Consider the following 21202-nt stretch of genomic DNA (forward strand, 5'->3'; position numbering starts at 1 on the left):
ATTACAAGTATTTTATTTAATATCATTTTTTTTTTTGAAATATCTCATGACAGACTTGACATGACAATTACAGTTGTTTCGAAACAGAAAGAAAAAAAAAAGTCAATAATTTTGCAGTTTAGTTAATGAAAAAGAGTTTTGCATTAAAAAACACATTGACCTGGGAAAAGCATGTCGTTTCTTTGGCGACTTGTTTATGAAACGGGACGTAGTTACGAATTCAAATGGCTAGATTGTCATAAATAACAAATCTGGCCCATTACTGAACAAGATATGTATATATTGCGATGGGCCCAAAGAGATTAAGAAGAGTGTCAGTCACTGACCGATAAAAAGACGACGCGTGTCGTACCAGCCAACAAACAACTGTTACAATCTGACGGTCATGAATGCTCTCTGCTCTCACACTGATTCTTCTTTCCATACTCTTTCTCTCTTTAATGGCTTTCAGAAAGATATTGACGTTTACCAAAAAAATCTTAAACGTTCTCAAACTTCTTCAATGGCGAATCTTCCCACCGTTCTCGTAACCGGCGCTAGTGGGCGAACAGGTAATCACTGCTTTACTTCGTTGCTTTCGATTTTGATTTTAGTTTGCTTTTCGTCTTGTTAGGTTTACTGAGAAAAATTGCGTAATCCATAGGAGATTATGTAGAGTTCTAGGGCTTAGTAAGGTTATGGCTTACGATTCGAACATGCGAATCTCTTTTCGTAGTTGTTATTTGGAGTTTCTGTATATGATGATCAGCTGAACCAATCTGGACTTTAGTTGTTTTTCTTTTGGAATGATCTTTGTTTTAGATTTTTCATGTGATGAAACTTTATGTGGTTGTTTTTCATGGAATTGATAGGCCAAATTGTGTACAAGAAGCTGAAGGAGAGTTCAGACAAGTTTGTAGCGAGGGGTTTAGTTAGAACTGCTGATGGAAAAGAGAAAATTGGAGGAGGAGATGATGTTTTCATTGGGGATATAACAGATGCTGAGAGCGTTATACCTGCGGTTCAAGGGATCGATGCGCTTGTGATTCTCACTAGCGCTGTGCCTAAAATGAAACCTGGTTTTGATCCCACCAAAGGTGGAAGACCTGAGTTCATCTTCGAAGATGGACAATATCCAGAACAAGTAATTACCATGAACATCTTATTTTTGTATTTGGCCTTGAATTTTTTGGTTCGTTGCAGTTTAACACGTTTTGATTTTGTGTAGGTTGATTGGATTGGCCAGAAGAATCAAATAGATGCAGGTAGGTGCACTTTTTCTTTCCAATTCGTTTTCACTAGTGTCTTGTGTGCTTTTTTTGGGCTTTTGTCTTGTTAAAGGGTTAAAGTGCCTAATTAATTGAGCTTCCGTGAACAGCCAAGGTTGCTGGTGTTAAGCACATTGTCGTGGTCGGGTCAATGGGTGGAACCAATCCGGATCATCCTTTGAACAAACTTGGAAATGGGAATATACTGGTTGGTGGAAATTTCTATGTGTTTCCTTTTTCAAGTTGAGTTTGTTTTTTTAATATGGCGAGCAACACTTGGCTTCTGTTGCTCAAATTTGGCTACCTTATATTGATTCAGGTGTGGAAGAGAAAAGCTGAGCAGTACCTTGCTGATTCTGGAACTCCTTACACCATAATCAGGTTAAACAAATTCTTTAAAATGCTTCTATTTTAACAACAAGATCCTTTATATACTACTACCACATCGAAATTCACCTCAAGTTCTGTAGTTTAAAAAATTTCAGCTACATTGCTGTCGTGGTGGTAAGCAATCAAGCTTTTTATTTCCGTGGGTCAATGAGTGGTTTTCTTGATATTCTTGAGCCTGTTCTTACTTGATTATATCTGTTCTTGTTTACTCCAAACTTTGTTTGTTGGTGAACATAGAGCTGGAGGACTTCTAGATAAGGAAGGAGGTGTACGAGAGCTGCTAGTTGGTAAAGACGATGAGCTTCTTGAGACAAACACAAAAACTGTCCCTAGGGCTGATGTTGCAGAAGTCTGCATTCAGGTCTACTCACCTGCCTTTATTTTCTTAATCAAATCTTCACATCCTCCCTTCGAGTTCTTCAATCTTTTTATGTAATTATTATTTTCTGATCTTGATTTTTCTTCTATACAAGTACAGGCATTGCTATTCGAGGAAGCAAAGAACAAAGCTTTCGATCTTGGCTCAAAGCCAGAGGGAACCAGTACTCCAACCAAAGACTTCAAGGCTCTCTTCTCTCAAGTCACGTCTCGTTTTTAGATCCTTATCCTTGTTGCGAATAAGAACATTTGAGACATTATGTATCAAACCTTCAACAATAAAATCTCCGGGGTCAATTTGAAAGAGGCCCATAATATTAAAGTACGTAATCTAAAATTCGAAGAAATTTGTTGGGTCTGAATAGATAAAATTTAAACAATAGACAACGTTTGATGATTTATTAAAAATACAGGGCAAAACTTAGAATTTCTTGTTTCTGTCACCCGCTTCATTTGCCTTTCTATCGCCACAAGAACACAGAGTGAGAGAGAGCGATTTGCTCACTTCCGATATCGTTCGGATTTTGCTGCTTCTTCATCGTTCGGTGGCTTCTTCTTCAACCGAAGCAACGATGATGTCGGTGAGGGCAATCAATGGTTGCTCCATCATTCGCGCAGCCACTTCCGGCGGCGGCCCTCCCGTCTCCTTATTTCGCCACCGTATTCAGCGCCTTAGAGCGTCTCATCTCCGTGAATTCTCAAAATTAGGGTTAGATTTTCCATTAATCCGCGTGAAGAGGCGGTTTCTCGGGAATAATGGAGGTGGTGGTGCTACGAGCTGTTCGTCTTGCATTCATAGTCTAGTCGAAAGCGTTTCCGAAGAGCTCGAATCCATCAACAGGCGTAAGCGAAGCCGATTAAGAGTTCGTGCCAGTGTTAAGTACGTTTCAGTATTTTCGAAGATTTTTCTTGCTTTTTAGTGCTTTGTTTTGGGTTGGAGTGGGTAGTTCATTGTTTAATTAGGTGAACCTGTAGGGTGAAATTAACAAGCTATGGAGAGGTTCTGGAGGATAAGCTAGTGAACCAGGAACTAGAGGCGGGCTTGCTTCTGGAGTTTAAGAAGGACGCAGACAGGGTATTGTTGGCAGTTTCTCATAGACGTGATGGAAAGAAGAATTGGATGGTCTTTGATCAGGTTTCACTCCAAACTTTAGTACTCATTTTCATTCTATAGTTTCTGTGGACTGCTTGCAGATTGTTAGACTTAGAAATTTTAATGGTGCAGAATGGTGTTACTTGTTCCATCAAACCCCAGCAAATTACGTACATCGTCCCGGGTGTTTATAATTTTGACCATACAGGACTTACTGATTTTCTCCAGAGGGCTCAGGAGAATTTGGTACGTATTGACATTGTAAAGGTTTTAGAATTGTTTTTCTAGGACTTCAAGTCTAAGATAAAGTTGTCATGTTATCTATGAATGAGCTTCTAGTTATTATTTCGATGCAGGATCCCCAATTGATTGAGTTTGCTTGGATCGAGTTACTTGAGAAGAACAAACCTGTGACGCCAGAAGAGTTAGCAGAGGTACTAGATATTTGAGTTAATATAACGGGTTGAGCCTGTGGTTTTATAATGCTTTTCAATTTGCAGATGATATATGGTCGCTCAGATTCTCTTGAAAGCTATTGTGCTCATTTTTTGCTGTCACAAGACGAGATATACTTTTCTGTCTTAGAGTCAAAAGGTTCTCGATCAATATATAGCCCCCGGCCTACTGAACAGGTATTTCTTCTGCATTTTTTGCCTGTGTTCGCTTTTAGGTTAGGTGATCTATGTCACTAGAAGGGTGTTCTCTGTAGCTATTTTACTCAACAAATCTGTGAAATCAAGAAATAATTTAGTGTAAATGAATTTGTAACAGCGCTTGGAGAACATAGCTTGTTGGGTGATGCTATTATTAGGTTTGATGATATGCAAAGAGAACTTGATTGTGCAAGTTTGGACTCTTCTATTGCTTGACATGATTTTTCCTGAAGACATTTCTCTGATGATGATAGGTGGAAGAGCTTTTACGAAGGCAACGCGTGAAGGAGGCAGAAGAGAAAGAGTTTCAGGAGTTTATTCAATTGTTGAAGTCTGCCAAGAAGGCGCCTATTCACGCCAAGCCCCCCAAATCTTCATGGCTAGCTGATGATAAATTGCAAGATAAGATTGGCTCACTTGAAGCTTATGCTATTGATGCATGGGCAAGCACTGACCAGCGGAAATTGGCTGGAACGGTGAGGCAGCCATAGATTTCTTCTGAGATAATATCTCTTCAGCTGTTACTATGTGGATGTGAAACGAAATCGTTGAATGAATATTCTCTTATGATGTCTTCTGTTCGTTTTTTTAACTGTTTGGTTGTTGAAGCGAGCTGTCAATTTTTGTTGTTGCTTCATGACAGATCTTAAAATCCATGGGGTTACAGAAAACGTCTGTCTCGGCACTAAACCTTCTCGTAGATATTGGATATTTTCCTGTACATGTCAATCTTGATCTGCTTAAGCTGAATCTTCCAACCCACCACTCAGAAGCTATCATTGAAGCTGCTGAAGTTCTTCTCTCAGAATCGTCTGATGTTGATGCGGTGAGCACTTTGCCATGCTTTTGGATAATTGTGTTATATGAAGATATTTATTTTCTCGTTTGTGACGCTTTAGTAAATTCTTGCCACAATCTTTCCCTAAGGTTCAGAATGCTTACTTTCTCAGACTTTGTTTAGGTTAGGAGGATTGATCTCACACACTTGAAGGTTTATGCTATTGATGTTGATGAGGCTGATGAGGTAAATGCTTTCAAGTCTCCTATATTTTTCTGCAATGTGTAGGTTTGAAAATTAAGTCTTATTGCTATCTCATTTAACTGTGAATATTCTTTTCGGTCTATGGAATTTCTGCAGCTTGACGATGCCCTCAGTGCAATGAGATTGCAGGACGGACGGATAAAGATCTGGATACATGTTGCGGATCCTGCTAGATATGTTACACCTGGGAGTAAAGTGGACAGGTAAGTTCGATGCATGTGTCTGATCACTATAGGAGCAAATTTTTTGGGCACTCTAACTTATTAGTATGTGCTCCAGAGAGGCAAGGAGAAGGGGAACTTCTGTCTTTCTGCCTACGGCTACTTATCCAATGTTTCCTGAGAAACTTGCCATGGAAGGAATGAGTTTAAGACAGGGGGAAAACTGCAATGCTGTCTCTGTGTCCGTTGTCCTGCATTCTGATGGCTGGTAACTCAATAATCATTGCTCTTCTCTCTAGTTCTAATCTTTCGTATGCTGTGAACTTTAAAATTACTTTACAACTCCCTGCTACAGTATTGCAGAATATTCAGTAGATAACTCTATCATCAGACCGACCTATATGTTGACATATGAAAGTGCTTCGGAGCTGCTTCACTTGAACCTAGAAGAAGAAGCTGAACTGAGATTGCTGTCTGAGGCAGCTTTCATTCGCTCCCAATGGCGCAGTGAACAGGTTGGTTTGAGTTTTCTGCGGTCTGTTATCAAACTCGGATCATATAAAACATAGTTTTGCTAATGGTTTTATCTTCTATAAAAATTTCAACGTGAAAAGTTCAGTAGAGGCTTCTTTGAGCATTAAGGTTCTTGCTCGATGCTGCTTTTTGTTTGTAACACCTGCTTTTTCGTGGGCTAACGCAGGGTGCAGTGGACACAACTACATTAGAAACTCGTATCAAAGTGGTGAATCCTGAGGATCCAGAACCTTTGATAAATCTCTATGTAGAAAATCAGGCAGAACGAGCGATGAGACTTGTCTTTGAAATGATGATTCTTTGTGGGGAGGTTATAGCAACGTTTGGGTCTCAGCATAATATTCCATTGCCATATAGAGGACAGCCGCAGTCAAATATTGATGTATCTGCATTTGCGCATCTTCCAGAAGGACCCGTACGTTCGTCATCCCTCGTCAAAGTAATGCGTGCTGCAGAAATGAATTTTAGATGTCCTGTTCGACATGGAGTGCTTGGAATTCCTGGTTACGTTCAGTTCACATCTCCCATTCGTCGATACATGGATCTTACTGCACACTACCAGGTAGACCTTTTTACCATCTATTTGGTTATCAATGAGGTGAATTCAGTACACGTACTTGTGAATTGGGATTTCTGCCTTATCCTTCATTTGAACATTAACCACTTCAATAATTTGGCAAGCATGTCGTTTGAATTACAGATCAAGGCTTTTCTTCGAGGAGGTGACAATTTTCCTTTCTCGGCTGGTGAGTTAGAAGGTATAGCAGCATCCGTAAACATGCAAAGCAAAGCAGTGAGAAAACTCTCAAACAGCGGTCTCCGCTATTGGGTAATAGAGTTTCTCAGAAGACAAGAAAAGGGAAAAAAGTACACCGCATTGATCTTGAGATTTGTCAAAGACCGGATTGCATCCCTTTTGTTGGTTGAGGTAATTGTTTAATACCACCAGAATATTCTCATAATAAGCTGATTATAGTAAGTTGAATCACTGGTAAAAATGTTTCCAGGTGGGTTTTCAAGCTACTGCGTGGGTGTCAGAAGGAAAACAAGTGGGAGATGAAATCCAAGTTCGAGTAGAAGAAGCTCATCCCCGCGACGATCTTATTATTTTCAAAGAGATTATCTGAAGAAATTAAAATCACATAGTTCCCGGGAAATTCATCAAAACTCAGATTCTCTAAATAGGGAGAGACCTGAAACTGATAGAGAGCTTGTGTTTGCAAGAGAGGTAACTAATCTTCACTCATATTTGAACTGTGGCGCTGATAGAGAAGTTTTTGTTTCTGCATCCTAAGCCTGTCATAGACATTAGTTTGCTCTTTTGGTGATAAGGAAACTTGCTGATGGACGCAGCCAATGGTGGCTCGAGCTATGATCTGCTTTAAGAGTTGAGCTCATGGTAATATGGTACGTAGTTATAGGGTTCATACAGTTTTACATCATTTGTTATTATCGGTCAATATAGGAAACTTGCTTTTGTTCTGTAGAGCACATGAAAAAAAGGGAATGTGAATACACAATTTCAATGTTGACTTTGATCGATCTAATGTCTGAAACAACACTCGAAGGCCTTGAGAAAAAGTATCCACTTGATATATTAAGTTCTTAAATTTGTTCGTTACTTCCAATTGTGTGGCTTGAAGTTTAAGCTAGGTCAGATATAATCATATGGAATTCACATTATTGAGCCCTTAACTCTAGGCTTAAGGTATATTAATTATCTATAGATTGAAAGTATTATATTACCTCCTTATTTAGTAGTTAAGCTTGTTCTCGCATATTTAGGATGTGGAAATATATCTCCAAACACCCACCATCTGGCTTGACCAAAAAACAGTTTGCGTTTTCTTTCTATTTGCAATGACTTTATGCAAATACTCTCTCGAATCTCGATCTTACATGCTAATGATTGAACCAAATGAGATGGTAGCTTCTCTTTCTCCACGTCTAAAATGTATCTAATTCATGGTTACCTGTAAGCTAATGATAAGTTGAGATTATATAATATAGTTTCTGATAAATATAACAAAGAAAAAGAATTCGAACGTTGTTTAAAAAGTCAAAATCGTACCGGGAGTTTAGTTGCGGTGGGAAAAAAAAAGTCAAATGCTGAAAGTGTACGTCGTAGAAGATAAGCGTATCAATTAAAATTAAATGTGAAGCAACACACACATTTTAAAGAATATTTTCATGTTACTATGTTCCTTACAATATGTTTTTCTAACCATTAATTCCAGTCACCGACTAGCTAGTTGCTAATTTGATATTTTACGGAAGAATAGTTATGCATGTATCATCAACTTATAAACTCGATACTTTATTTCATTCATCATTCATGCAGTTTGAACGACGGCTATGCTAATAACAGAACAAAAAGATATTCAAAGTGAATCTATATTCTATATAACAAAGTAAACCAACGAATATATGTAATGTAACTAGAACCAAAGTGAATCTACAATTTGTATTTTTCTATATTTAATGAAACGTATACCCCAAACTAGGAATGAGTAAAACAAGAAGAAGTAATTTGACGGTTTCGATTATACATCGGGAAACACTAAGTTAGTGCTCTCTATGTCAAGTGGTACGGACGAAGTGAGATCTAAGGATTTGTTTGCTTCTAAAACTACCCTAACAAATACTAGAATTAATTGCACATGCATTATTTTATCGTTACTAATTTCTCATTAAGCTACTAGTATTACTTACGTAAACATACTGATAAATACTTAATTAACAACATCGATTAAAAAAACAACTCGCATGTGGTAAATTTTAACAATATATTGTCGTCTAATGCCATAAATGATTAGTTCTAGGTGAACATTCTTGGAAACAATCACATGTGCGTCTTGGAATTTTACTTGAAATTAATCTCTGACTGTTGTTGACTTCTTGTTTAATTACGTCCAATTACAGAGGATTTATGTGTAAACAATGTAATTAGAGAAATACTACAATATGTACAATCGAGAAAACCCCAACAAGAGTGTGAAAACATTTATGGTGTACGTAACGTAGTATTAGGAAATTTACTACTAGTTTATAAATGCGGTAGCCCTAAGGGAAATGGCTTACGCACCTTGATATCAATTATTTATATGATTCAAAGAATTGTAAAATAGTCGCAATAAATGAAGCCACATGGATATAGTGGTCGAATATTTTATAAACAATTATCATAGTGTAAATATATACTAATAAAATAGATTATAAGTTCTAGTGTTCTACTATACAAATCTCGTAGGTTAAGTTGAGATACTGTTAGAGATTAGTTTCAGTTATCAGTTGTACGTTAGATTTCGAACAAATACGTCTTCTTCTTTTTGTCAAACGATTAAAACACACACACATTTTCCCCAAAAATCAAGAAACACATTTATTCATGTGGTTTTTCTAACCCACGTATATAGTAGTAGTAGTCTCTTACTCCATAAAGATGGCGTACGGACGTAATTATATATGCATAGAGGTACGTATGTATGTGGTAAAACGTGACGATGGCCCTCCGCAATCAGTTGAGGCCCAACTGCATCGACGCATGGTTCTGTTTTAATGTTATGCCGTATTTTCCGTGTTCTTATACGGACGCATATGATACTTTATTAGTAATTGCTAATTAGTAGTATATAATACTGAGAACGTGTTAGTGTGTAAAATATTAGATGGAAGAAAAGGATTCCATTCCCGTTATCAAATAGTATTTGTAACCATTTTATTTTTGTTCTATATAACTACTCAATCATTTCAAAGTTTATCTGAAATATAACCATATGAACTGGATCGGATCGGAGGGTTTTTTGGTTCATGTGGGGATTTCTAATTGGCCACAACTCGCAAAATTTGACCAAAGAAAAAAAATGAATGAGGTGCCCATGTGAGGTCCACGTGCGTTTGCTATCTATTTGGCTTATATATACAAAAAAAAAAAAAAAGTTATTAACTGAGCTGCTAAGATTGAATAAACAAACAAAATATATAGAGTATATATTTTAAACATTTTCCTGCTTTTTATACCAATTAACGGTTTTAGTTCTTATATTTTTTTACTGGTTCGTCATATTAACACATAATTAAAAAGAAAAATCTGATTTCATATGGTGGAGTATTTTATAAAAGATGAGTAGAAAACAATAATGAATGTCAATTTCATATGATTGTAATATTAGAAAACATTCTATAAATTCGAGAAGTTTTGTTAATTGCGAATTCGTCACATTGTTACTTTTTAAAGTTTAGTTAGTTTATAAAGTCAGTGTGACCGCCCCATCCCTACGCGCTACGATTCCCCAAGGGCCAAGACTTCAATTTCGGCCGTGAGTTTTCAACGTGTAATTATAACTCGCATCACATGCGCGTGGTTTAATCAACAAAGCCACGTAAGCTACCAGAAGTGTAAGTTACTACCTCACTGGGCCAAGACGCATCTTTATTTGGGCCGACTGATAGAGGCCTATAGTTTTTTACTTTTAACAAGAGACCCGATTATATCACTTTTTTACCCTTGTATGTATATTTTGTTTGGTGTAATTTTTGTTCTTCCCTTTTTCCTTTGTTTTAGGATTTATTCATTCACCTTTGCTGATAGACTTAAGAACCAAAACTCTTATGTAACCTAAACGCGAATAATTATATATTATGAACACTTTTGTTGAGAAAAAAATAATAATAAGTAAGTCTAGAGAAGATCTTTTATTGCTTTACAGAAAGTCAGAAACAAGTGTTGTTCAGTTGTTCTTGTGCATTCTTTTTGGAGAATAAGTACCAAAAGATTGGATATTTATCATTTCTTAGTTCATAGTTTTCCGTAAACTCTTTTTTTTTTTTTTTAATTCTTTTGAGAATCGATTTTGGAATAACAGACAAACATATTAGCAAAAACTAAATTACAGAAATAACTGACTAGAGCAAACACAATAATAATTTAAAATGTTAAATAAAACCGAAATAGTCAATTCGTGGTTGAATATTTTTGATATGAGATGTTAAAAAAAAAAAAAAAAAAAACATTTTGATATGCATTCTCGCGAATTCGGTGGAATATAATAGAAATATACTATATTAGATCCAAGAGGGGGAAATTGAGTAAATTACACAATTGTTTTTTTTTTGCTTACTTTATAAATTACAGTTAAAGTGTTTTATGTATTAAAAAAAAATAGTTAAATTAGAAAGAATCATAAAATAAAGCCGTAAAGTTGTTTACAAAGGCTTCCCACTCTCCCTCCATAAGTAGCCTTCCTACCTTCCCTCTCCATCTCACAGTTCTTCTCTTTTTTTCTGTCTCTCTCTCTCTCTCTCTTCCACAACCAAACTTTTCTCCGTACTAAAGATAATGGCGGCTAAAGTACTAACATTAATGGCGGTTATGGTGGCTACTGCCTTGACAGTGAACGCCAAAATCCCCGGAGTTTACAACGGTGGTCCCTGGATCAACGCTCACGCCACCTTCTACGGCGGTGCTGATGCTTCTGGCACTATGGGTACACTCTCTCTCTCTCCTCCTCTGTTTTGAGTCATAGCTTATTTGTCTTTCATATTGTAACTTTTAAGATCTCCAAAATGCAATATACCACTAGAAAAGTTACGTTCTTTAAGAAAACTTTGTACCCATATAAATGTTACCACACTATTCACTGAATAATAATAAAAACGATATTGCAGGAGGTGCGTGTGGGTATGGGAATTTGTATAGCCAAGGTTACGGTGTGAACACGGCGGCTTTAAGCACTGCTTTATTCAACAATGGATTAAGCTGTGGCTCTTGCTTTGAGCTCAAGTGTGTCAATGATCCTGGATGGTGCCTTCCCGGAAACCCATCAATCCTTATCACCGCCACTAATTTCTGCCCTCCAAACTTCGCTCAAGCTAGCGACAATGGTGGTTGGTGTAACCCTCCTCGTGAGCACTTTGATCTCGCCATGCCTATGTTTCTTTCCATCGCTAAGTATAAGGCCGGTATCGTCCCCGTCTCTTACCGCAGGTAACTTCATCTCTCTCTCTATACTCTGTTTTTCACTAGGTTTCTCTTTACACTCTCTGTTTTTTTTCCCCTATACTCTGTTTTAACGTTTTTTAACGCCTAACTTAGAAAACACTTAATTATTTCGAGACCGATCCTATGAAACCGCCTAATGTTTGCTCAGTCAAAGATAGTTATAAGGAGGATCCCGAATCTAAGAATCTGTGAGCCTGAAGATTTTCAGAGCCTTCTCGCACGTTCACTCTATTCTTTATTCCACTTGATTTCCCAAGAAAGTTGCTTCCTTTTTTCTTTTATTTTTTTCTCGGGAACCAAAAATGAAAAAGTGTTTTTTTTTTTCTTTCTATTAACAGTAGGTTTTAGTTGAGTGTATGCAATTACCTTTTCTGTCTTTTAGTCTCTTTAAAGCCATAACATTTAAAAAACCAACGAACCTAACCTAACTTTTCAATCTCAAATTACCAATACACCCTTTTAACCGGGGTCGATTATTAAGATCCGGGTAAAAAAAATCCCCAAAGTGATTTTGCCTTGAAACTCAGCCAAGATCAGAGGACCGACACTTACTCACTCAACCCCATACATTTTTCGGCTCATCAACGAAACCCAAAACCGAGTCGGGTGACAACGTACTGTATAATAAATTCTCTTCCTTCCATGAAGTCACGTTAAACTAATAAAAAAATATTCAAATGTAACCAAGTTTGTAAAACCAAGTTGTTGTAATTAAGTAATACATCTTTCATATGTAACTTACTAACTATATATTATTATTTTTGGGTGTTGCAGGATTCCATGTAGGAAGAAGGGAGGTATAAGATTTACAATCAACGGTTTCAAGTTCTTCAACTTGGTGCTTGTCACTAACGTAGCCGGAGCTGGAGACGTCAGGAAGGTGAGCGTGAAAGGAACCAACACACAGTGGTTAGATCTGAGCCGGAACTGGGGACAAAACTGGCAATCCAACGCTGTTCTTGTCGGCCAGTCTCTTTCTTTCCGAGTTAAAACCTCCGACGGCCGAAGCTCCACCTCCAACAACATTGCTCCGAGTAACTGGCAATTTGGTCAGACTTACTCCGGCAAGAATTTCCGCGTCTGATTTCTCGAAAATAAAAAGATTCACCTCGCGGAAGATACTGAAGCTTTTTTTTTTATAAAATCAAATATATATATATATATATATATATTTACGTGTCTTTGATTTAGTTTACGATTTGAAATTGGGGTTTTACCATTTTTCCCTTATTTTCTCAGGGAAAGTATTGGGATTGCTTGATTTGGAAGTTAGGGCTTTATTTTAAAGATTAGGAGGTTGTGTTGTTGTTTTTTCTTTGTTTGGTGTGTTGTGTCTTGTTTGGTATGTAGAGGCGCTGAAGCGGCTGCAAAACGAAAGGGTTGGGATAAAGATAAATGTAGCCCGCAGCTCTCTTTTACGTTCTGATTGTATTAAAGTATATACTATTATAATGAAGATAACATGGATCTTCGATTTATATAAATAAATAATTGGCTCTTTTTGTTACAATTTATGTGGTGGGATATTTGCTTATGTATTGAATAAGATTTTACAGAACCTTATCTTATATTCTGATAAATTAGTTGATGGACCAACCTAGACTAGACAATCCAATGCACAATGCTTTTTCCTTTGAAAATCCATACGTATTTTGCTAGAATATAATTGTGGTTTTTATGTCATGACAAATTGACGATGTTTCATATGCTAGCATCTAGATGCATTCTATGTAGCATCAGAAGTTCAGAACCGTAATTAAATAAAGAAATATTTAGAGAAATATATACCTCTAAATACCACTCAAATAAGTTATATGGCAAGAAATACCATCATCAAGGTACCCAATTTTTTTTTTTTTTGCCTTAACTAAAATTGAAAATTCTTTAATTAAGAAAGCAACACAAAATAGTTGTAATCTCGTGCAAATGTAAACTGAGTAGTCTCTTGCAAAGTGTTTTTACGAATCACAAAATCACGATCGGCCTATTAGCGTCATTGTCTATTGCGTGAGAATCACAAATTGTACCAAAAAATAGTGCAGGTGGTTGTATGTGGCTGGTCGAGATCGATTAATTTTCATCTCAACTGTGGCAAACAATATGAATCTGAATATTTCAGATGTGTTTTTTTCTTTCTTTCTAGTTTTCAGTTTCCTTTAAACAGCAATTCACAACAAGGTCGCGATCAAAGATATAGTTAAAAAAAAAAACAATACTGAATATATCCTAAAAATAATATGTAAGAAAAAACGAAATAATAAAGAATATGTAATATGGTGGGCTGTCTATTTGGTCGGTCTACCTAAATGAATGTTAAAACAAAAAAAGACGAAATCAATGAAAGAACAAAACAAGATAGAAAAGATCTAAGATGGTGGAGAGGCATAAATCCTAATATTATCTCCACCGTAAGAGCATCATTTTTTCGGCACAACAGAACAAAAACAATAGACGAACATAAGAAAATTACAGATGACTTCAACTGTGACTTCTTTCTTATCTGTTTGTTGGGGCAAATCCTTTTTTCTTTTTTATTTTTTAAACAAAGAAAGACACTGACTATTATGAGACGAAATGTTGTTACGACTCATAATAACATATTAAGTAAAAAAAGTATAGAGTTCTAATTTTGTAAGAATATATATAGAGTTTTGATTTCGTTCATATAACATGGTATGTTCTTCAGGAACCAAACATTTGAGAAACAAAAATCAGCTAAAACACTGTAATACAGATGAACTTCTACGGACTCTCGAGTCTTGTTACTATATTGATCACTCCCATTACAACACTAAAACATAATTATAAAAGTAAATATAAATTCATATTCCAGAAAACCAATGGGTTATACAGTAAAAGAAGAAGCAAATATCATTCGTGGTTAAAAACAAAAACAAAAACGTATAAAATTGATTATTCCCTTTTGCTCCAATGGAGACTGCCTTTCCCTTGCATAACTTATCTTAGAACTCTGTTTGAGCTTAAAACGAAATTATCCTCACCGCCTTTAACCGTAGAGTGAAGTCTCCCAGCTGCCCATCCATTGTTCAGCATTCGCGCTGGATCGCCCGTTACACGGCTTTCTTCAGCCCGTGATTCAAATTCCGGAAGCCCATTTGCTTTCCTCTCTTTTCTTCTCTTCCTCTCTTCATCTCTTTCTTTCCTGAGCCAACTCTCAACTGTTCTCATCAATGACTTCTTGCTTGTCTCCTTCACTTTCTCCATTGGCAATGCTAACTGCAATTTCCCGTTAGCTACATACACCTACAATGGCAGATTATAATGTAATGGGTTTGTTATTCTGTAGCAGAGGAGCTAAAAAACAGAGAAAAGAGACGGTGTGGTTATATTACAATGTGTGTTGGCCAATCCTCTAGGCCATCAAATATATGAGTCGCGTAGATTATGGTTGCTCCTCGTTCTTCACATTCCTTTCTTAGAAATTGCAAAAGGTCGGCTCTTGCGAGAACGTCAAGGTCAACAGTTATTTCATCTAAAAGGAGAACCTATAGATAATTCAAGAAAATTAGATTCAGATAAAACTGTTAAAACATGTTTGATAATAAGATCCAGTTATGATCTTAGTCCCATTCTAAACCATCGAACCATTTCTTCTTCTAAACTAAGTACGTTTAACGACAAAGTTTAGGTTTACCTTGAATGGCTTGAGGAGTCCCATACAAATCTGGACACGTCTTCTTTGGCCATCTGATACCTTGTGCAATCTCCATGAGATATCAATATCCAACACCTAACCAACAGTCAATTAGAACAAACCCGAAAGTTAGAGCATCACGTGCATTTGATGTAAAAGCAAGTAACTTCACTCCACATTACAATTAATGATACTTCTGACGCTTTAGTTTTGGGTATGTGACAAAGATCGAAGCTCAAACCATACTCTAGCTGGTTTCATGTTAAAGTTGGAATTCACAAAGAACAAATGAGTCAGGATGATGGCAAATACTCACCTTGATCAACTCATCTCGTCTCTTAGGATCAATACCAGCCACTCCAAATATCATTTTCTCAGCTGAAATGTCCATTTGAATCGGAACTTCAAATCCTGCAAATGCAACATCACGCCTCCACTGGAAACAAAGAGAGGAAAACAATGTTCTCAGTGAACAGTAAGGACATGAGTTCGTACATTAAAACACACACAAATTGAACTAAGGCAAACAACTAGTTCTTGATTCTTAGGCTCTACAGAAAGCTGGAATTGAACAATCCAAATTACAAAATTTAACTTCCAAAATCAGAAGAACTCAAGGATTCACACTAAAATTTGTCATTCAATCACATACACAGAAAAAAAACAAGGAATCGAAAAAAACTCATCACGAACCTCGCCACCAAGATAGCAAAGATCACCAGAAGATGTCAATCCGGTATCGTGAAACGCAGAGCGACCCAGAACCCTAACCATGTGAGGCTCCACCATATGTTTCCCTCCCAATATCTTCAGAATCGTCGTTTTCCCTGGATACCCCCCCCCCCCCCCCCCCCCAATCAACGATTCCATCAAATTCAGATCCGAATACACACACATTTCAAGCTAAATAGAGACAAAAAAAGAAAAAAAAAAACAAATTGTGACATACCGGCGCCATTAGATCCGACGAGGAGACAACGATCGCTGGAATTGAGCGTGATTGAGAAATCTTCAATAAGTGGTTTAGATCCCGGAGGTGGATGACCGTCGATTCCAGGATACGTGAAACGTAACCCGGAGATCTCAACCGTCGAGTTTCGCTTCTCTTCTTCCGTCACCGCCATTTTTAGTTACTCTCTCTACTTGTCTTCTTCTTCCCTTTACTCTCTTCTCTTTTCTGCTTTATACTTTTTTTCTTCAGACGTTTTTTTGGTAGTTGGTGAACAAAAGTTATTGAAACCGACACCGTTTTGGTGAAGACTTTTGAACCAATAGCTCACGTGGCGCTTTAAGAGACGCTAGTTCTTTCACATGACGACGTCGTTTGTTATAAATAGGCGACGTGGCTCGAGGAGAAACCATTGATATGAAACGATGTCGTTTCACGGAGTAATGATTTGATTTCCTTAATTGAGATCTGACTGTACTCTTCTTTCTTTCTTCATCGTCGTCTTCGTTGATTTCTCGGGTTGGAGGATCGTTGAAGCTTATCGGAGAAAAATGGCAGCGATTTACAGTCTGTACATAATCAACAAATCTGGTGGTTTGATATTCTACAAGGTACGATCTCATAGTTGTATGTATAGAAGCTTACGCCGAACTCATTTGATGTTTAGTTGCGCCTGATTCATCGAGTTTGTTGTAGGGAGAGACCAAAATTGGACATCACTAGGTTTAGAAGATGCACTGATTTAGCTATTACTCTAGGGTTTGTGATTAGCTCTGCTAAAGAATTGGACTATTTTTTTAGCTTTGATTTGCTTCTCCGGAAACAATTTAAGAAAATAAATTTGCTTCAATTGGAGATCGAAATCTGAAATTGACGAATACTAAGTCATAGACTGTGTTTGGATTTGATTTTTGATCTGTTCTGTGTGTATTTGGTGGATTTTGGGAAAATTCAGGATTGTGGAACAAAGGGAAGAATGGATACGAATGATAGCTTGAGAGTAGCTAGTTTATGGCATTCAATGCACGCCATTTCTCAGCAGCTTTCACCTGTTAATGGCTGTACTGGCATTGAGCTTCTTGAAGCCGACACTTTTGATTTACATTGTTTCCAGTCTCTCCCTGGTAATTAATATCCATCGCCACTTGCAAGATATCTTCATCATCACAATTTCTTTGTCTTGTATGTTGATTGTTGATTCTGCTTTTTTTAGGAACTAAGTTCTTTGTTGTTTGTGAACCTGGTACTCCTCACATGGAGAGCCTCCTTAGATACATTTATGAGCTCTACACTGACTATGTCTTGAAGAATCCTTTCTATGAGATTGAAATGCCTATCCGTTGCGAGCTTTTCGACATCAACCTTACTCAAGCTGTACAGTCTGATCGTGTTGCTTTGTTAGGACGATGATCAATATATTGCTTGTCTCCTGTGGATCTCACCTCACCTCTTGGGTCTTTTTTTTTGTGGTTTTTCTTTTTCCGATGACATTTTGTATGTGATAACATCTGAACGTTGTAAGAGAATCTAAGTTTACAATTACCAAGTTTCGTTCTCTCCCTTACATTGCCAGGAAATTGGGATAACAAAGAAGAGATGTTACTACCAAGCGGGGTAATACCTAAACAGATAGATGGCAAATAGTCTATACATCACTAAACCCCGGTAAAAATCACACCTTGTTTATATCATAATCGAAGGCCTAGGATAATTCACAGCTTGTTGAGATTTTTTGCTGCTGTTGATTTCAATGTTGTTGCTGTTGTTGTCAATGCTGATTTGAGGATTTCGCTGCTCTTTTGGTACCTCCTTTTGGATTTGATGTTCTTCCAGTTTCTTGACGATTTCGGTCATGGTCGGTCTGCTCTTGGCATCTATGCATAAGCACTCGAGTGCAAGACCTGCAATTTTCGAAGCTCGAGTAAGCGAGTATTGACCTTGGAGACGAGGATCCATCACTCGGAGAAGTCTTCTTTTGTTTAGTAAGTAAGGTTTTGCCCAATCCACTAGATTGTGTTCTCCTACTGGTTGGTTCTTGTCGATTGCTCTTCTTCCTGACAACAACTCCAGCAACACAACCCCGAAACTGTACACATCGCTCTTTGCCGATAAATGACCTTTCAAAATTTGACAGAAACATCAGAATCGAAGTTCTCTTCATTGATCACAGTGGCAGAGAATACTCAAATATACCTGTAGCTAGATACTCTGGAGCAGCGTATCCCTGAGTTCCCATGATTCTGGTAGAGACATGACTATTATCACCCATTGGACCATCTCTTGCCAAACCGAAATCCGAAAGCTTTGCATTGTAGTTCTGCAGATTACACAGATACAGTAAAGATAAACTTCTCTAGTTGCATCCAAAACCAAAGCTACACAAAGCGTCAATCATATGTCATACCGCATCTAGCAAGATGTTTGATGCTTTGAAGTCTCGGTATATAACTTGCGGTTGAGCATTGTGAAGAAAAGCAAGTCCTCTAGCTGCACCCTGAGCCATTCTAACCCGCGTGTTCCATGAAAGTGGCTGATAGAATGTTCCTCCTGTTTTGAGAAAAAAAAGAAAGAAAGATTAATCATTGTGCATAAGTAGTTCTTCCATGAGCTTCTTTCTCTTTGAAGATATTTGAACTTACTTCTGAATAAGTGATTCTCAAGACTACCACGAGTCATAAACTCGTAAACAAGAAGCCTGTGCTCCTCTTCCAAGCAGTATCCAATCAGTTTCACAAGGTTAGGATGATCCAGCTTACCTAAGTAATTGATCTCAGCCTGTTGTTCATAGTTTAAAAAAAAAAGAAGAAGACAAAGTTCTTCAACAATCTTGAAATGGGGGCTTGTCAGATAACAAAAAGGGTTAACTAACTTGAGAAATGTAACTAACCAGCCATTCTCGGTGACCTTGAAGCCCTTCTTGGTTAAGTCTTTTCACAGCAATAACAATCCCGGCCCCCGGTTTAGAGGGAGCTAAGGAAGCCTCATCAATCCAGCCTTTGAAAACACAACCAAATCCACCTTCACCAACTACACTGTCAGGCCTGAAATTCCTAGTTGCAGATTTTAGTTCACTGAGGCTAAAGTTCTTCAGATTAGCATTTTGCAAAATCTCGCCTTCTGTTCGAGGCATATGAGAGAAGGAAGTATTCGACGATCCCTTGCTCCCATCTCTGCTCAAGAATTTCGAACTTAGCCCTACAAAAATACTTCTTTCAGAACATTCAAACACAACAAAAAAAAAAACTCACAAGCCATTGCATTTAGATTCTAAATCTAGAAAGAAAGGTTGATGAAAGCTGATTTTAGCCTTTTAGAGGTCTCCCAATCTAAAAAAAGCTCAAATCTATGGTTTAGATTCCAAAAAGACAACCTTTCTAGAGAGAATAAAGTGACAGTCAATTCCACTTAGCCGACACTGCAATTCCCATAGATTCAACTCTTCTTCTTACTAATAATGGCAACATATTTATCTTCAATTATGAACAAGAACTTCATTAAATCTATAGAAAAAAAAATCTACTTCAATCACGACTAAGCAAGTGTGAAAGGAAACACACACAAGATATATCAATCACCTTCTTTTAAATTGAATAAACAATAAAGACATGAAATTGACCAAGGACTCACATGTACTTGAAGCAATATCTGTTTTGATCCGATTGCTGAAACAACCTCCCATCAAGACTCAAGAAACCAATCACTCACTCGGCTCTATAATCTTCGATTTGAAGAGCAGAAAAAAAGAAAGAAAGATGAGACCTTTATGAGTATTAACACAAACCCAGTTCCAAGGCGTACAAAATGGAGCGAAAACGAAAAATTCCCAGAGAGGAAAGATTGATTGAGCTGGCTAATAATAATCAAAAGCCTAACCTTTTGTTCTCTCTGAGAAAAGTCTTTGTGAGAATAATGAAACTAGCTTAAGTTGAAAATGAAACAAGTGAGAAAGATGTTTTTTTTTTTTAGCTCTTTCCTCTCTCTTTCTCTTTCTGCTTGGACCTTTTGGTGGGTACGCCCTATTGGACTTTGTCTTCTTCCTCATCATCCTTCTCTGTTCATCGTTGACTTGTTGACTTTTCCTTTAAAATTCCACACTCCTATCCACGAGGACAAATAGATACCTTATATTATTATTTAATAAGATTACATTCTTATGTTTTCCTTAACGGTTTTCCAAAAGAAGAAGAAACTAGATAAACTTTTAATAAAGATTTTATATTCAGTTACCTAGTTTGGCTTGTGGTTGTAGGCGGCGAAGATAGTCCTTTGTGGGGAACTAGTGAAGGTTGAGTGGACCAAAGAGAAGAAAGCCTTGTTTTGTTTAGTATGATCCCCTGGTTAAGAAATCGCTAGGCGTTAGTCGGACGGCAAAGACGGACTTAACGCCTAACAAAGAAATCAGAGATTAAATAGGATTTAATCAAGGACTAGTTTTATGTATTATATTATATTAAATTAAATATAATTCATTAGTTTTATAGATTATGTCAAATATATATGTACAAATATGTTTAGGCATTATTAATTATTAAATTTAACTAATAAATATACCTCTAGCAAAAATTTATAATGAATAAACTAGTCTTATAATTACAAAATAGTCTTACTAGTATGCAAATAAAGAATTACGATAAAAAAAGAAAAGAAAAAACACTAAAAAGAGAGAAGAAACAAATTAAAAAGTCATAATTCAACTTCCCATATCCCACATCGGTTGATGAGAGAGGAGAGTGCTCACAACTTCACTTATATATAGGCTTTGATTGGTAACATGACTTAACATTGCGTTAAGTTGAGTTATGGACTTAACTCAAAGTTTATTCAAAAATGTTACCAATCAAGAACAAAACTAAATTTTTTTAAGTTGAGTTTGAATAATCATGTGTTATGGTTGATGTACAAATTTGAGGTATATCTTTTGTAAAATTGTTAACTCAAAAGATTATTCAACATCATGGAAATTTTCATGAGTTAGGATGTGGTAAGTTGAGTTAGCTATTTTTTTAATTAAAAAAACGAAAATACAGTTATATAAAACAAAATTTTATTTTTTTCTTCAATTCATATATCAATAAAAAAATACTTTTTATTTTATTTAA

General features: G+C 36.8%; 6 protein-coding genes across 19 annotated transcripts; 4 read left to right on the forward strand and 2 right to left on the reverse strand.

Annotated features, from left to right (window-relative positions):
• Positions 1-340: 340 nt before the first annotated feature.
• On the forward strand, positions 341-2362 carry LOC104734226 (uncharacterized protein At5g02240). Its single transcript, XM_010453754.2, has 7 exons — positions 341-551; positions 852-1123; positions 1208-1244; positions 1358-1455; positions 1567-1628; positions 1875-1998; positions 2116-2362. Exons 1-7 carry the CDS (start codon positions 386-388, stop codon positions 2233-2235), a joined length of 879 nt encoding a protein of 292 aa, XP_010452056.2. The 5' UTR covers positions 341-385; the 3' UTR covers positions 2236-2362.
• Positions 2363-2404: 42 nt separating this feature from the next.
• On the forward strand, positions 2405-7108 carry LOC104734227 (ribonuclease II, chloroplastic/mitochondrial). Of its 13 annotated transcripts, none has more exons than XR_759065.3 (15): positions 2405-2895; positions 2991-3150; positions 3241-3354; positions 3465-3542; positions 3609-3740; positions 4016-4237; positions 4405-4587; positions 4723-4785; positions 4900-5006; positions 5083-5232; positions 5320-5479; positions 5665-6060; positions 6199-6426; positions 6506-6726; positions 6804-7108. XR_759065.3 is itself a non-coding variant. In XM_010453755.3 (14 exons), exons 1-14 carry the CDS (start codon positions 2588-2590, stop codon positions 6623-6625), a joined length of 2421 nt encoding a protein of 806 aa, XP_010452057.2. In that variant the 5' UTR covers positions 2405-2587; the 3' UTR covers positions 6626-7108. The 13 variants fall into 13 exon arrangements, 4 of the variants coding, with proteins under 4 accessions (XP_010452057.2, XP_087338553.1, XP_087338552.1 ...); XR_759066.3 differs by having other exon boundaries at positions 6811-7108; XR_759064.3 differs by having other exon boundaries at positions 6831-7108.
• Positions 7109-10665: 3557 nt separating this feature from the next.
• Positions 10666-13009, forward strand: LOC104734229 (expansin-A9-like). Its single transcript, XM_010453756.3, has 3 exons — positions 10666-10984; positions 11166-11484; positions 12274-13009. Exons 1-3 carry the CDS (start codon positions 10837-10839, stop codon positions 12581-12583), a joined length of 777 nt encoding a protein of 258 aa, XP_010452058.1. The 5' UTR covers positions 10666-10836; the 3' UTR covers positions 12584-13009.
• A 1292-nt stretch (positions 13010-14301) lies between these two features.
• LOC104734230 (ABC transporter I family member 20) lies at positions 14302-16404 on the reverse strand. The gene is made up of 6 exons (XM_010453757.3): positions 16104-16404; positions 15848-15981; positions 15471-15590; positions 15155-15250; positions 14853-15005; positions 14302-14763 (listed from the first exon to the last, which is right to left on the reverse strand). The coding sequence occupies exons 1-6, from the start codon at positions 16276-16278 to the stop codon at positions 14458-14460; spliced, it is 984 nt and encodes a 327-aa protein (XP_010452059.2). The 5' UTR covers positions 16279-16404; the 3' UTR covers positions 14302-14457.
• Positions 16405-16514: 110 nt separating this feature from the next.
• Positions 16515-17663, forward strand: LOC104734232 (uncharacterized). Its single transcript, XM_010453762.3, has 3 exons — positions 16515-16714; positions 17059-17227; positions 17317-17663. The coding sequence occupies exons 1-3, from the start codon at positions 16655-16657 to the stop codon at positions 17511-17513; spliced, it is 426 nt and encodes a 141-aa protein (XP_010452064.1). The 5' UTR covers positions 16515-16654; the 3' UTR covers positions 17514-17663.
• Positions 17619-20203, reverse strand: LOC104734231 (putative serine/threonine-protein kinase PBL11). 2 transcript variants are annotated; one of them, XM_010453760.3, is made up of 7 exons: positions 19977-20203; positions 19731-19821; positions 18991-19298; positions 18743-18878; positions 18508-18650; positions 18297-18420; positions 17619-18220 (listed from the first exon to the last, which is right to left on the reverse strand). In XM_010453760.3, the coding sequence occupies exons 2-7, from the start codon at positions 19780-19782 to the stop codon at positions 17787-17789; spliced, it is 1197 nt and encodes a 398-aa protein (XP_010452062.2). In that variant the 5' UTR covers positions 19783-19821; positions 19977-20203; the 3' UTR covers positions 17619-17786. The 2 variants fall into 2 exon arrangements, with proteins under 2 accessions (XP_010452062.2, XP_010452061.2); XM_010453759.3 differs by lacking the exon at positions 19977-20203 and having other exon boundaries at positions 19731-19973.
• Between the last annotated feature and the right edge of the window lie 999 nt (positions 20204-21202).

The sequence above is a fragment of the Camelina sativa genome, chromosome 13, assembly GCF_030686135.1.
Source record: "Camelina sativa cultivar CO46 ecotype springtype chromosome 13, ASM3068613v1".
In the NCBI taxonomy this organism is placed as follows: domain Eukaryota; kingdom Viridiplantae; phylum Streptophyta; class Magnoliopsida; order Brassicales; family Brassicaceae; genus Camelina; species Camelina sativa.

Bases quoted from the DNA above. Each gene is read 5' to 3' on its own strand.
- LOC104734226 (XM_010453754.2), top strand. From the start codon at position 386: ATGAATGCTCTCTGCTCTCACACTGATTCTTCTTTCCATACTCTTTCT. The intron at 1,245-1,357 runs GTAGGTGCACTT...TTCCGTGAACAG, and splicing joins GAAGAATCAAATAGATGCAG to CCAAGGTTGCTGGTGTTAAG. The intron at 1,629-1,874 runs GTTAAACAAATT...TGGTGAACATAG, and splicing joins ACTCCTTACACCATAATCAG to AGCTGGAGGACTTCTAGATA.
- LOC104734227 (XM_010453755.3), top strand. From the start codon at position 2,588: ATGATGTCGGTGAGGGCAATCAATGGTTGCTCCATCATTCGCGCAGCC. The intron at 3,151-3,240 runs GTTTCACTCCAA...TTAATGGTGCAG, and splicing joins ATTGGATGGTCTTTGATCAG to AATGGTGTTACTTGTTCCAT. The intron at 3,741-4,015 runs GTATTTCTTCTG...TGATGATGATAG, and splicing joins GCCCCCGGCCTACTGAACAG to GTGGAAGAGCTTTTACGAAG.
- LOC104734229 (XM_010453756.3), top strand. From the start codon at position 10,837: ATGGCGGCTAAAGTACTAACATTAATGGCGGTTATGGTGGCTACTGCC. The intron at 10,985-11,165 runs GTACACTCTCTC...ACGATATTGCAG, and splicing joins TGATGCTTCTGGCACTATGG to GAGGTGCGTGTGGGTATGGG. The intron at 11,485-12,273 runs GTAACTTCATCT...TGGGTGTTGCAG, and splicing joins GTCCCCGTCTCTTACCGCAG to GATTCCATGTAGGAAGAAGG.
- LOC104734230 (XM_010453757.3), bottom strand. From the start codon at position 16,278: ATGGCGGTGACGGAAGAAGAGAAGCGAAACTCGACGGTTGAGATCTCC. The intron at 15,982-16,103 runs GTATGTCACAAT...GGGGGTATCCAG, and splicing joins CGTCGGATCTAATGGCGCCG to GGAAAACGACGATTCTGAAG. The intron at 15,006-15,154 runs GTAAACCTAAAC...AATTATCTATAG, and splicing joins GACTCCTCAAGCCATTCAAG to GTTCTCCTTTTAGATGAAAT.
- LOC104734232 (XM_010453762.3), top strand. From the start codon at position 16,655: ATGGCAGCGATTTACAGTCTGTACATAATCAACAAATCTGGTGGTTTG. The intron at 16,715-17,058 runs GTACGATCTCAT...GGGAAAATTCAG, and splicing joins GTGGTTTGATATTCTACAAG to GATTGTGGAACAAAGGGAAG. The intron at 17,228-17,316 runs GTAATTAATATC...TGCTTTTTTTAG, and splicing joins TTGTTTCCAGTCTCTCCCTG to GAACTAAGTTCTTTGTTGTT.
- LOC104734231 (XM_010453760.3), bottom strand. From the start codon at position 19,782: ATGGGAGGTTGTTTCAGCAATCGGATCAAAACAGATATTGCTTCAAGT. The intron at 19,299-19,730 runs GTGAGTCCTTGG...GTATTTTTGTAG, and splicing joins AGATATTGCTTCAAGTACAT to GGCTAAGTTCGAAATTCTTG. The intron at 18,421-18,507 runs GTATGACATATG...TGTAATCTGCAG, and splicing joins CAAACATCTTGCTAGATGCG to AACTACAATGCAAAGCTTTC.